The sequence below is a fragment of the Octopus sinensis genome, linkage group LG23 (assembly GCF_006345805.1).
Source record: "Octopus sinensis linkage group LG23, ASM634580v1, whole genome shotgun sequence".
Lineage (NCBI taxonomy): Eukaryota > Metazoa > Mollusca > Cephalopoda > Octopoda > Octopodidae > Octopus > Octopus sinensis.
In genome coordinates this window covers 17,652,066-17,666,945 of record NC_043019.1, presented here as the reverse complement: position 1 = coordinate 17,666,945, position 14,880 = coordinate 17,652,066, and the positions used below count along the sequence as shown (strand labels likewise).

General features: G+C 36.9%; 1 protein-coding gene across 9 annotated transcripts in view; it reads right to left on the bottom strand.

Moving 5' to 3' along the window:
* Nucleotides 1-14,880, bottom strand: part of LOC115223375 (transmembrane and coiled-coil domains protein 2) — a 354,243-nt gene that overhangs the window by 24,029 nt on the left and 315,334 nt on the right. For all 9 annotated transcript variants that reach the window (XM_036512410.1, XM_036512416.1, XM_036512411.1 and 6 more), the window contains one exon: nt 9,513-9,576. In XM_036512410.1, coding sequence (XP_036368303.1) covers nt 9,513-9,576 — 64 coding nt within the window. The remainder of the gene's footprint in view (nt 1-9,512; nt 9,577-14,880) is intronic.

Genomic DNA, 14,880 nt, shown 5'->3' with positions numbered 1-14,880 from the left:
CATTTTGATGAGGTAATTTTATTTTTTAGAATGATATTGTAGGGTAGGTGTGAGAAGCCAGATATTGCCATTTTGAACATAAAACAAGCAGAATATTTTGGCTGGATATAGTTAATTTAAATGCTAGAAGGTTAAACTCCTGTTCCAGACAGAGGTTCAGTTCTTTCCTCATACATATACCTTAGGAGAAGGTAATTCACTTCATTCCAAATTCTCACAGGTAGATAAAATTGATCAAAGATGAGCCAATGAAAGAGCCTCAACATGATGGGTAGATTTAGTAGAAATAGCAGCTAAATCTTATATTTTTTCGTAGAAATATTGCTGAAATTATTCTTTTTCCATTCCGTTATTCAAAACTTGAAACCTGGCTGTCTACATGAATCTAAGGAATTTCTCTGATCTATTCATTTTCATTCAATGTTGCTAGAAATCAAACTTTATATACCTTCCCTGATTGAGTCTTTTTGTTTACTCTTTCCCAATTAGGCTAAATTCTCTCAATGTTGTGGTTCGGTTTTTTTTTTTCATTTAAACTCTTCTGTTCAGCATCTTTTCATAATCATAATATTTAAAATGAAACGGCCCTTTTACAAGTAACCTAAAATGTGCAAATGTGATATCTCCATTGACTTACAATATTACCCAGACATTTCTATACATACAATTCATTACTATTTCTAGCATCTAATCTATTGTTGCCACTTTGATTAATACTATAAAAACAGTGGCTGCAATGTTTACATTAGAACCTAATTATTCAAATCTGTTAAACATTCATGAAAAATCGAGTTTGTGTCAATATTTACGATGTTTTCTTGGACAATTTGTTTAGTAAAATAACTCTTTGTTGGACTGCCGACCAAATATCCATAATATTTGCAGCTTATCTTGGTATTGAACGCATACAAGGTGATGGCTAAAACTTAACACATTAATTTTGCCGTTGCTTTATTTTCGTTTAATTATTTTAATACATAACATTAAAGTCATGGCAGTGAATGCATTCCTGTCAAACTAAAAATAATTATTACTTATAAGTCACACATTTTATTCTTTATCAAAAAAAATTAATTACACAATTTGTTCGAATTATGACTTGATTTTTCTGTTTCTTTTTTATTTAAGAAGTATACCAGACTTGACTATCCAAAAATACAATTTATTACTATTACATTGGCTTTACCAAATAATCATTAGCTATACTATTTTGAACGCTGCTATCCGTCTCTACAGGGTCTTCCTTCTGAGGAAACTCCGCAATCAGTGGAATTTCCTGTTGCTGAACCAAGTGATAGTTCAACCCTTTCATGCATCGAAGAGAGTAATGAGGCATGTGAGCGTTGCCCTTTCTCCCAATCCACCAGGTGATCACGAAGAAGCGAGACTCTTGCTGCCAGAGAATCACGTCTTTCTGCCCAGCGTGAAAGAGATCGATTCACCCGTATGACGGAGAATGAGGAGGCTAGGGAGATTCGTTTGCAGGACCAGCAACGTTGAAGACAACAACAACATCGTCCAGAACAAAATTTTGGCGTGATGGTGGGTTTCAACTATGATCCTACTTATTACTACGTGAGTCAAGCCGACGTTTCTATTGGACAGATGGATCAAGTTTGCAAATACTGCAGGACGAAAAAGTGGAGAGAGGAGACTCCGGGTCTCTGCTGTTCCAGGGACAAAGTTCATCTTGAGGCACTGGCTGCTCCTCCCAAAATACTCTGAGACCTTCTCAGCAGTGACTCTGACCACGGAAAGCTGTTTCGAAAGAGTTTATGGAGATAAAACTCATGTTTTTCGATGACGTCTTTCGGTGTGAGTGACGGCCGAATGACAAGAACAAACACTGACAATGAGTGTGTGTGTAAGTGTGTGTGTGTGTGTGTGTGTTTGTGTGTGCGTGCATACGAGCGCAAAAGTTGGCTGTTAATTCAATCGAACATAAAGAAATCAAAAAAGTAGTTAAAAAAGCAATTAATAATCTATATATATAAAAGAGGAAAAAAAACTTGCACACTTTGGCTTTGGTAAGGATTCAATGGCACTAGACGCACTAGGATCAAGCTGTCATTAATTCATTTACATTTGCACTAACAAGTGGTGTAACTTCTTGTCAACAAATCATCCGCTTGCTTCATGGCTTCAATGATGTGCAAAATAAGAGATCTGTTACTGGAAAAATAGACTACGGCCAGCAACAAGAAGGGCATCTGGGTGTAAACCAATGCCTCAATGATATAACCATCTAAGCTATGCTAGCATGGAGCAATGGGCATAAAAGGAATAATATACACATGCACATTGCTTCTCCAAAGAGAAGAAAAAGTTTTAACCTTTTTAACTGAGGAGGTTTAATTTGGAGAGGTAGACTTAATCTGTCACTAAGCTTAATACCCAGCACTACCACCAGGTTATTCAATATATATAAGTATACAGTCTGATGAGAACAATTGATATCTTCGTATATAGTTTCATCCAGAAGTAAACAAAAAGTTGTGGTTTCTTCTCTTTCTCTTCACTAGTATTGATACACACACACACACACACACACGCATAGATCGATAGATGGATGGATGGACAGACAGACAGACAGATATAGCTAAATAAACATATAAGGCGTAGGCATACATTTGTGGAATGTAACACATCTTAATTCAACTAACTTTAATCTTCACAATAGTACTTGACCAATAATCAACATTAAGCTTGTAAATTCAGAGCTGTAACATTAGACGACATTGTGAACGAGAGAAGTGAATTCCTCCTCTGACCAAGACATTCAAAAACTGAAGTGAGTTGTTGGATGGAGCCAGAAATATGAGCAAAGAAAGGAATATCTGGAGAAATGTACAAGTAAATCCAAAATTCTAGAATTTGACATCATGATAATAACAACAACAATAAAGAGACAGATTTAACCCTTCAGTGTTCAGATTATTCTGTCAAATGTAATGTTTGTTTATTTATATTGTTTTGAATTAATCCTACATTATCTTGTAGTTTAGAGATTTCAGTGATGTGATTTTTTAGTTTTAGAATGACATGGTAGGGCTGAGATGAGAGGCGAGCTCTGGTCAGTTTCAATATAAAACAGTTAAATATTTTGACCGGATATGGCCGGTTTGAATGCTAAAGGGTTAAAAATTAAAATAATATAGTTAAAAATGTTTTTAAAATACCTCAGAAGATTGTGCATGTATCTGAAACTCTTTGATAACTTCATACAAGCAGTGAGAGATTAAGGCCAACTCAGGTTATGAATGAAAAGTGAAGCAAACTGACTGAATCCACTTTGTGTGATTTTACAATTAACGAAGAGAAGTCGATTCATTTTTATTGGATGATGATCTCATAACAAAACAAGACACGTAAAGGCCAAAAACAAACAAAACACCCAACTCTATCAATGCCTAGCTCTTCAGAAAGGGGAAAATATATATATATATATAACTTAAAATAGTAAACAAATTGGATGTATCTGATTATATAAGATTTTTTTTAAAACAGAAAGAAAACAACACCACCCTCAAATGTTTACTAGATATACAGCTGGTGACAGAAGTGTCAATTAGTATCTGAAATAACTTGTCATCCACTTCACAGATGATTTTAATTCTAATTCCATCTATATAAATATATATATATCCAAGCAACAGACAGATTAAACAAACTGCTTATAACAGATAACAGTAAAAAAAGAAAGCAAAACGGAAACACCATAAAAAGAGTAATGAGCTAACATCAAACACTTGTTTGTTTTCAGTGAAGCTAGATATTGGTTGATTATTATGTAATCAACAAACCAGAGAGTTTGACAGGCATTATGGGTTATCTATACATCATCATAATCATAATCATCATTTAGCGTCCTCTTTCTATGCTGGCATGGGTTGGACAGTTGGACAGTTGGACATGGAGCTGTCCAGACTCCAGCTGTCTGTTGTGGCATGGTTGGATGCCCTTCCTAATGTCTTAACAGAGGGTGCTGGGTGCCATTTACATGCCACCAGCATGGGTACGTTTATGCAACACTGGTACAGCACCTGAAGAGACAAGTCTGTATGTGTGGAAGACAGCAATTTTACCTGGCTTCACATGCCATATCAAGTACAACAAATCACCACATCCCCTGATCCAGCAAATCTATCATCACAAACCGTATTAGGACCCAATGCAGAGCCTTCCAAACTTCTACATATTATCTCTTATCATTTATCTATTATTTGTTTTAGTCTTTGGGCTGTAGCCATGCTGGGGCACTGTCTTGAAAGGTTTAGTCAAACAAATTGGATCCATTATTTACATTTGACGGATATTTGTCCTCATCTTGACTGTTGTTAACACAACGTTTCACCTGATATAGCCTCCAGCCTTCATCGGATGTCCTGAGAAAATTTTGAACCTGAGGTTTGATTCCTAAGGTATTTTTCAATGTTGTTGTTATTATTGTCCCTGAAAGGTCGAGCGGAGGTGGCGAATGCGTACATCACATCCGTCATCTATTCCCGCTTAACCGTCGTCCCTTGTCCCGACCGCTGGTTGGCCAAGCTGGTACGCCTGCTCTTCGACTTTTTGTGGAAGGGTCAGATGCCACTGGTCAGGCGATCCATTTGCTGTCAACGACCGCTGAATGGAGGCCTTGGAATGCCGTGGTTGCTGATGCGCAGACATGCGCTCAGGCTGCGACATCTCAAGCGTTTCCTAGACGGTGAACAGGTGTGGTTGTCTTTTGTCAGACGCGACTTTCCGCAGGTCGTCTCTTTGAAAGAGCTGCAGACCTGGATCAAACGTAGACTGAGAAAGGGCGCTTGGCACCTCGAGTGCCGTCAAGCTCTCTCCGCCCTCCGCCAGGCGGACAATGCGATCGGTTTCAGCTCCACTCTAGCGTTCTATAGAGGGTTAGTGGAGGAAAAATGCGACAACATTCTCGGGGAAACTCTAGGCGTTGATGATAACGAACTGAGCAGTCTGTTCAGAAGGACTTTTGGGCCGGGGCCGATGGATAATTTCCAGAGGTCGCTCGCCTGGCAGTGCTACCGAGGGGCTCTGCCTGTTTGGGATAAACTCTACCGGCACGGAAGTGCCATCAGCCGGGCCTGCCCGAGGTGTTGCCAGGATGACGAAACCATTCTGCACGCACTCGTCCAGTGCCCGAGTATTGTTGAACTATGGGTTTATGTCGAACAGCTACTGTCATGTGTAGGACGGATCCGGCTATCGGCCGAATCCATAGTGAAGATTGCCCCGCCGACCTCCTTTAACAAGGAGGGTGAGGCCGTTTTCTTGTGCCTAGTGGCTGTGGCGAAAGAGGTGGTATTTTGGAGCCGTTTGAAAGGGCTAAAGTCAGACACTTTCCTCTTTGGTCAAGGCCTCATCAACTTTTTCAAGTTTCACTTGAAAAGGAAGATGAGGTTAGAGAGGAGAGTGCTGTCCGATAGCAAGTTTTCTGAAAGGTGGGTGAATTGTGCGAGAATGGCCAGTATAAATGGACCAGTTCTCAGGTTTCGCCTGTGATTCAAAAAGGTAATATAAAAGGAGAAAAGGGACTCTCTACCCCGCTTTTTGACAAGGCTCCCGTTGGCTTTTATGGGGTTTTTTCCACCAGGAACCTTTTGAAGTGCCTCCCCCTATTGGGAGTTTTTCCTTGTTAAATTTTTCGTTGTTAAACTGTTTTTACACGATTTTTTTTCACAAACAGACAAAACCCTTTGTAACCTTTGGACCTGTTTTGTCCCTTTATGTTTTCTAATCATGTGTGTCAGCCCTTGTGGCCAATAAAAAAGAATTAATTATTATTATTATTATTATTTTGTGTTCTGTTTTTGATTTTATATATATATATATATATATATATATATATATATATATATGTATATATGCTTGTACAAATGTGTTTATCATCTGAATATATTTAGTTATATGTATCTATTTATATGCATGTGTGTGTGTGTGTGTGTGTGTATCTGTGTACAGGTATAATTTTATATACATAAAGCTTCATTGTGTTTATCTGCATCACTATCTCCATATCAGCTCAAAGCCACTCTTTACCCTATGGACCTTAATCTTTGATAAAGATTTCAGAGTTTAAGTTCAAATCTTTTGAGCACTAGTATAGGTTTTTTTCCCCCCATTTAAATGTAGGAAATTCATAAGTTCAAGAACAGATTTCATTACATCTTCATACCTGAAGTATCATACCTGAAGTGTTCATGATCAATAATTCTATGAACAGGGAGGATTTCCAGAAATCTGGGATCACTTTTTAAAGTGCAATTAATGCTGTGTACTTCATAACCATTGCAGGGACACCATCTGCTGCAACACTGACAAGCTTTGTTCAGTGAAACACCAGGATCTGTTAAGGGTCCATTAAGGCATTATGAGAAAACCACGAGTTGCTTTTCCCAATTCCACTAAATCCAACATCCTTTCTTAAACAATTAACTCAGAAAAAACACAAACAAACAAACACTGGCATCTTGGGCAAGTGTCTTCTTCTATAGCCCCGGGCCGACCAATGCCTTGTGAGTGAATTTGGTAGACGGAAACTGAAAGAAGCCTGTCGTATATGTATATATATATATATATATATATGTGTGTGTGTGTTCGTGTGTGTTTGTGTGTCTGTGTTTGTCCCCCTAGCATTGCTTGACAACCGATGCTGGTGTGTTTACGTCCCCGTCACTTAGCGGTTCGGCAAAAGAGACCGATGGAATAAGTACTGGAATAAGTCCTTGGGTTTAGTTGCTCGATTAAAGGCGGTGCTCCAGCATGGCCGCAGTCAAATGACTGAAACAAGTAAAAGAGTAAAAGAGAGTACCAGTTGTAGGTTCTCTTGTATGTCAGTCGATTAATCAGTTGCTAAACTGAATGCAAGGGAATATCTTAAATCCTTCTGCATTCTACTTGCAGCATCAGCACTAATCTAAGAATATGCCTCTCTGCAGTGTGACATGGAACCGGTGGCTTGAGCTTATTAGTGGCTGAAGTTTGGTGTTCCTTGGATCTAATACTGCAACAACTGCAGTTATATTCATTCAGAATATGAGCATTCAGCACAAACAGCATTCCACAATATAACCAAACTGGCTTCATTGATATCGGATTCCTTACTGAACATTGTCAATCATGTCTGCTAGCTATTTAGAGATGGTTTTAACACTGTTAATTCATTTTTCGTTAATTCTGATTTAGGAGGATAATTGGATCTTTTCGGTTTGAACGGCAGTTTTTAACATAATTTCTAGATAACTAAAGACTTTTAAACTTCGTATACTGGTAGAATGTGTTTATAAAACATCTTTTTCTCTTGGCTTTATTGAGAAAATTCTATGGTTTGTAAGATATTTGTTGTTTTTTTCTTCAATTTCTGCAATTTCAACCAATCAATGACGTCCATTGAGGTAAAAAAAACATTCTGTGCCGTATGAATATGTCCCTCGTTTAAGAAACAGATTGGGTTTATTTACATTTGAGAAGAAAAAAAAGATACCCTTCTCCCCACCCCTAACACTAACTAACCCTAACCCTAAAATAGATTGAAATGCAATAGATCGATACTAGGGTCATAATTATGGGTGACAATTTCATATGACACTGCTAGAAAAAACTGCTGTTCAAACCGAAAAGATCCAAATAACCATGTGAAAAGTTTCCATGATTTGCTTCACAGTGGTGTTTCAAGTTGTTGGCTTTGTGATGACTAAAGTGAAATCTGATAAATAAGACATAAAGGTTTTGCCTCCTTTATTGATGAATGCAAAATCTTCCCCCACTCTGGCTAAATGTCTCTATTTTCATCTTCATATCTTATCTTCACGTCTTACAAGCTGATGATGCCATCTTCCTTTGCAACTGTTTTACAGACACTTATAAACAAAACTTGTATCCAAAGTCTACAAACAAGGTATGAATGGTTGAATAGCTAAGTATTAAACTCCATTCATATACATAAGAGGCGGTGAGCTGGCAGAGTGGTTAGCACACCGGGCGAAATGTGTAGCCGTATTTCATCTGCCGTTACGTTCTGAGTTCAAATTCCGCCGCATCGACTTTGCCTTTCATCCTTTCGGGGGTCGATAAATTAAGTACCAGTTACACACTGGGGTCGATGCAATCGACTTAATCCATTTGCCTGTCCTTGTTTGTACCCTCTATGTTTAGCCCCTTGTGGGTAGTAAAGAAATATATACATAAGAGTGTGGTTTGGGCTATCCGTGACCAGTCTCATCCCCTCTCAGTGCACATGAATGTTTAACCCACTTACCCCTAACATCAGACTCCTGATATCCTTCTGAAACCCTTACCAACCTTAAATCTCCCTAATCCCTCTGTTTCCTACCGTTCCAACCTTCAACACTGAAGATCTAGCGTTATCATTTTAGAATTGTTTCTGTTATTCGTTGCTGATGGTGAGGGATCCGTCATCAAGTAAAACAATATAAATTATTGAGTTAATAGTTATATCAATATTATTCTAAGCAGATAATGGATGATGCGCTGATGGCCATTATGAAAAGTGGCAGACAAGTAGGAAAAGATAAAATAAATGTTCCTATTTGTTGCCACTTTCAAGTGCATGCGATACACTGTAGCATGTTCTGAAAGAAAGAGAGATGAAAATAACAAATCCATATGCAGTTATTTTTTTTATTTTTTATTTTTTTTTTTTACGTGTTTCAGTCATTTTGGCTGTGGCCATGCTGGAGCACCGCCTTTAATCGATCAACTCGACCCCCGGGACTTATTCTTTGTAAGCCCAGTACTTATTCTATCGGTCCCTTTTGCCGAACCGCTAAGTTATATGTATCTATATGGTTAAAATTTGAAAGGGAAATACGTTGAGAAAGAGAGTACAAAACTAAAATAGAAGGGGTGCAAATTAATTAAAAATATTCATTACAGTTTTATATTAGGAGTTATTTGAAACAGTTGGGGAATGCCAAAGCCCTAAAGGCAATATGAGAGACAGCAAAGAGATGTTGCAGCTGGATCTAGTCAAGGAGGAAGAAAACAATATCCATACCACATGAAGGCAATATTTTCATATTTTAACACTAAGGAAAGTAACTTTGATGGAGTCATCGTGACAGTATTAATGTTTCACCATTACCATGACAACAAATATTATTTCTTCTTCAAGTATGAGCTTCAAAGCTGAGTCAACGGAAAGGAGTTACGACCAGACGAAGTCCCCAAGTGACTTAAATGTACAAGTCTCAACTGATAAGTTGCAATTTGGCCACCCCTGTGATTTCAAATTTTGGCACATGGTCAGCAATTTCAGGGGAGGTAGTGAGTCAATGACATCAAGCCCCCAGTACTCAACTGGTACTTATTTTATCAGTCTTGAAAGGATGAAAGGGAAAAGTGAACCTCAGTAGAATTTGAACTCAGAACATGAAGAAAGGATTTCTGCAGTAGATTGACCTCATAAAGCCAACAGACATTTATTTGGAAATTTGTGTATGCATGTGTTTCAGAGAGAGAGAGAGAGATGAGAAACCTACCTGGCTGGTAAAGTCCCACTACCATGATGGGAGTTGTCTTCTGTAGGATTTTCTTCCATAGAATCTAAAATAACAGGAAAGAAAAGAAAAACAGGCAAATGAATTAAGCTATAAAAATAATAACAACAACAATTGTTTCTGAATCAGGTACAACATTGACAATTTTGGTGCATGTGCAAGGTGAGGGTAGTCAATACCATTGATTCTAGTACTTGACTGGTACTTTATTTTTTTTATCCTGGAAGGAAATAATAATAATAATAATAATAATAGTTTCAAATTTTGATGCAAGACCAGCAAGTTTGGGAGAGCAGGGGTAAGTTGATTATATTGACCCCAGTACTCAACTGGTATTTATTTTATCAATCCCAAAAGTATGAAAGGCAAATTGAACCTCAGCGGAATTTGAACTCAGAATGTAAAGAGTCAGAAGAAATGCTACTAAGCATTTTGTCCAACACACTAACGATTCTGCTAGGTTGATGCCTTCTGGGTATTATAATAATAATAATAATAATAATAATAATGATAATAAGGAACACCGGGGGACGTTTAACATGTGAGAGCGATAAAACAGTGCTCCGAAATCTATCCACAAACATCGAAAATAAAGACATTGCATGGAACCAAAAAATAGCTGACAAAGGATTGGACTATATCCGAGTAAGTAATACTCATTGAAATTTATTTCTATTTTCCAAACGAAATGATGTATTTTAACTCGATATCATCTCCACCTCTCGCAAAGCACATGTAAACATGCTTGGTACATTACGATCCATCAACACCATACCATCTCCGGCCCCAAACACCATGTACAAAAAAATTACAAATAAATTAAATAATACCGGTATTATTCAACCCAAGAATAACAATCGGGAAGTGCGTACTTTAAACTTGCTACACAAAAAGTACGAAAAACTACACGTGCAGAACAATGTGACAACAGAAATGAACGGACTGGTATCCTACGAAAATGATGACCGTCAAAACAAAGGGCCAGACGTTGTTCCTCATGTCCCACAAATAATACTAAAAAGGCACAAATGGACACGTGAGGAATATATTTCAATCCTATACGCTTACTTTACAGCAGTGCTCTACCCAAAGAATGAAAACACAACAACATATACATATAAAATATGGAAGAAAAATAACCTAAATAAAGACTTGGATACAGCAATGAACCCTAATAAACTAGCTAACATTCGAAGATATATTCTCAACGCAAAAAAAAAATATCAGAAATAGAACATTTAAAAGAAAAAATACATCAGGTAAATGTAGATAGAAGCCACACAACAATGCCAAATAATATAAACACTGAGATAGTAAAACATGAAGACAAAGGTAACATTTCCAACAAAAACGAAGTAAACAAAAAACAACAAACCCAGACTGTAGGGATGCATAATAATGTATGAAAAGCAGCAAACCAAAACACGACAGACAAACATATGAATGAAAAGAAAGCGACACAAATCTAAAACCTGGAAACAACAAAGGGGAGCCTAATGATTATTATACTATAAAAAGTAGAATAATCAAAGAACTGAATACCACAGATCTCAGAATAGACCACCAACCATACCTCCCAAAAATCAAAATAGACAAAAAAACAACATCAATAATAAATAGCAGAAACCTAGCCATCACAGAACTAATAGCCACTGAAACAAATAGCAATATCACTGAACTAAATGACTTAGTATATGCAGCAGCCACTGTAGCCACAAAAGAAGCTGGATACTCCCCCAAACCCATCCAAACAGGAGTACCACCACCCAAACAAACCCTGTGGATAAATAACATCCCCCCCCCCAAAAAAAAATTACAAAAAATGAGAAAAGATCTGTCAATTCTTAACGAAATCAGTAGACAATCAACACTAATAAGCAACAAAAAGAAAACAAAAGAACAAGCCAAACTAAACAGGGAAACAAGTAAAATAATGATGGAATATAGAATAGACCCCCAAAATTTGATGTAGAAAGGTTATATACACAATAAATTGAAGGTAGTAGGGGCCTTATACAACTAGAAAACTACTATAAAGTAACCACATCGGAATACAGAAACATCTTATTCAGATCCAAGGAAAACTGGAATAAAAACCCACAAAGCATGAGCAAAACAAACTGTTTTTCATTCTTTGAGAAAACAGAAAAGTACAAAGAGGAAGAAACATCAAAAGCTGTAAAGCAACAAAAAATCTAAACTAAAACAGGAACTACAAAATACCAGGATAATACTATGGCAAGAAAAGCCCTTGCATGGGTAAATACAGGGATAAGCTAAACAAAAAGAGAAATAGACAAAGACTGGTTGAGAAGTTTGGATCCCAAAGCAGAGATTGAAGGGTTTTTCACTGTGGCAGAAGATCAAAGTCTCTCCACCAGAAACTTCAAAAAACACACAATGAAGAAAAATACAAGTAACTGCAGAATATGTGGTGATGAGGAAGAAACAAGAAAATCATATTGCATCTGGTTACCCAGTCCTGGCCAAGAAGGAATACATTCACAGACATGGAAGATTGGAACTTAAATACACTGGAAGCTGTGCCAGTATTATGGAATAACATCAGGAAAAAGATTGTTATAGGCATATGCCAGAAAAGGCCTCAGAAAGGGACAAAGGAACCATACTCTGAGATATGCTAATACACACAGAGAGATCAAGGCTAATGGGCCAGATATTGTTGTCAGGGACCACCAAGAAAAACAAAATGCCTTCTAATTGACATATTACTCTGAACAGATAATAATGTATCTCTAAAACAAATGGAGAAACTCTCAAAATACAAAGATCTGGAAATAGATCTTTCTGAAGACAGAAGTAATCCTTATAATAATAGGTGCACTAGGCATGTTTAAAAACATAGACAAACCAAAACTCCAAAACATTACTATATAATAATAATAATAATAATAATAATAATAATAATAATAATAATAATAATAATCTTTTCTACTATAGGCACAAGGCCTGAAATTTTGGGGGAGGGGACTAGTCAATTACATTGATCCCAGTGTTTAACAGGTACTAAGTTTATCAACTCCAAAAGGACGAAAGGCAAAGACAATATCAGCAGATTTTAAACTCAGAACATAAAAACAGATGAAATGTTGCTAAGCCTTTTACCTGGTGTACTAATGATCCTGCCAGCTTTTCACCTTACTAATAATAATAAGCCTTTCTACTACAAGAAGAAGACCTGAAACTTTGGGGAAGGGAACAAGTCAATGCATTAACCCCAGTGTTTCACTGGTACTTCATTTATCGACCCCGAAAGGATAAAAAGTAAAGTCGGCCTAGGCAGAATTTGAACTCAGAACATAGTGACAAGTGAAATACCACTATGCATTTCATCCAGCTCTTCACCTTAATAATAATAATAGTTTAAAATTTTGCCACAATGGCAGCAATATTGGTGGGAGGGGATGAGTTGATTACATCAACCCCAATGTTTAACTGATATTTATTTTATCGGCCCCGAAAGGATGAAATGCAAAGTCGACCTCAGAGGAAAAATTTGAACTCAGAACATAAAGATGGACAAAAAAAAAGGCTTCTGGGCATTTTAATAATAATAATAATGATAATAATAATAATAATAATAATAATAATAACAACAACAACAACACCAACAGTGACAACAATACTAATAGAAAAAAGTTTTAAAAATTCCCAAAAAGATTTTTTTCCACAAATATTTGTTCTACAAAGAAATATTCAAGCATACATACATACATAAATTTATATAGCTATAGATAAGAAAACATTTAGCAGACTTTGTTGTGGTGCACAGAATGCTCTAGAAACTATGACATAACACTAGTAACTCACCTGAATAAAACAGAATAAAACCTGCACTGAGCATTTATAAAATGTTGAATTTAACAGATGCAAAATATTATTTGTAAAGCATAAATTTAAAAAACAAAAACAAATAAAATAGAGATAATGAAATAAAAATATATATTAGCAAGAGAGGCAGTATTAATAACGAGAGGTAATATTTATCCCCACATAAACATGGGTGTTCTGTTAGAACAGACTATACTGTGGTAAAAACCACGAGAGAAACTCTCATATTGGCAAAATACATTCTCGTTTATATCACTAGCAAGGAGATGAATCCTCACTGTATCTCTGGTGCCAAGACCACCAGATGACATGATTTTGACCTTCCTTGGTCTTCTCAATGATGGACGCTTGACCACTAGGGATGCAGTGACTTATTTCCTTGCCAATGATGCATGCAATCACAGGGCCAGAGCAGACACTTGTGTCATGATTAGCCAATGAGTTTGTTAAACACAATATATATTAGCAACAGAGGCAGTTATTAATACTGACAGGTAACATCTATCCCTACTTAAATGAGGATGTTCTGTTGGAACAAACTATACTCTGTTCAAGTGGGGGATAAATATTATCTCTTGAAATATAAATATATGTAAACAACTAAAGGCCTTTAAACTTTGTAATATAAAAGAAACAAGATATTTTTTTTCTACTCATGTTATCATCTTTTTAAAATACGAAAACCCTAAATTAAACAATTGCATGGTGAAAGAGCTATTTTAGTCATTTATAAATGCTAATATATTTTGTGAAGTGCTGAAATTTTCACTGTGTAGGCATAGGAGTGGCCGTGTGGTAAGTAGCTTGCTTACCAACCACATGATTCCAGGTTCAGTCCCACTGCGTGGCACCTTGGGCAAGTGTCTTCTACTATAGCATCGGGCCGACCAATGCCTTGTGAGTGGATTTGGTAGACGGAAACTGAAAGAAGCCTGTTGTATATATGTATATATATGTGTGTGTGTGTGTGTTTGTCCCCTCCAACATTGCTTGACAACCGATGCTGGTGTGTTTAGGTCCCCGTAACTTAGCGGTTCGGCAAAAGAGACCAATAGAATAAGTACTAGGCTTACAAAGAATAAGTCCTGGGGTCGATTTGCTCGACTAAAGGCGGTGCTCCAGCATGGCCACAGTCAAATGACTGAAACAAGCAAAAAAAGTAAAAGAGTATTACTGCAACTTGGTCCCTGACACAATTCCACTACGACTTTCTGGAACTTAGAGGTGAGTTTCAAATAACTGATGAAGCTGTGCTCAGCATCCTGATTCTGGTGTCTGTCATAGGACTGCCGGCCATGATGGGGCATCACTTTGAAGAATTTTTAATCGAATGAATTAGCTTCAGTACTTTTTTTTTTAAGCCTGGTACTTACTCTATCAGTCTCTTTTACTGAACTGTTAAGTTGTGGGAACACCAGTTGTCAAATGTTGGTAAAGGACAAACACACACACAGATATATCTATATACACACACACACACACATTTAAAATCCATTGT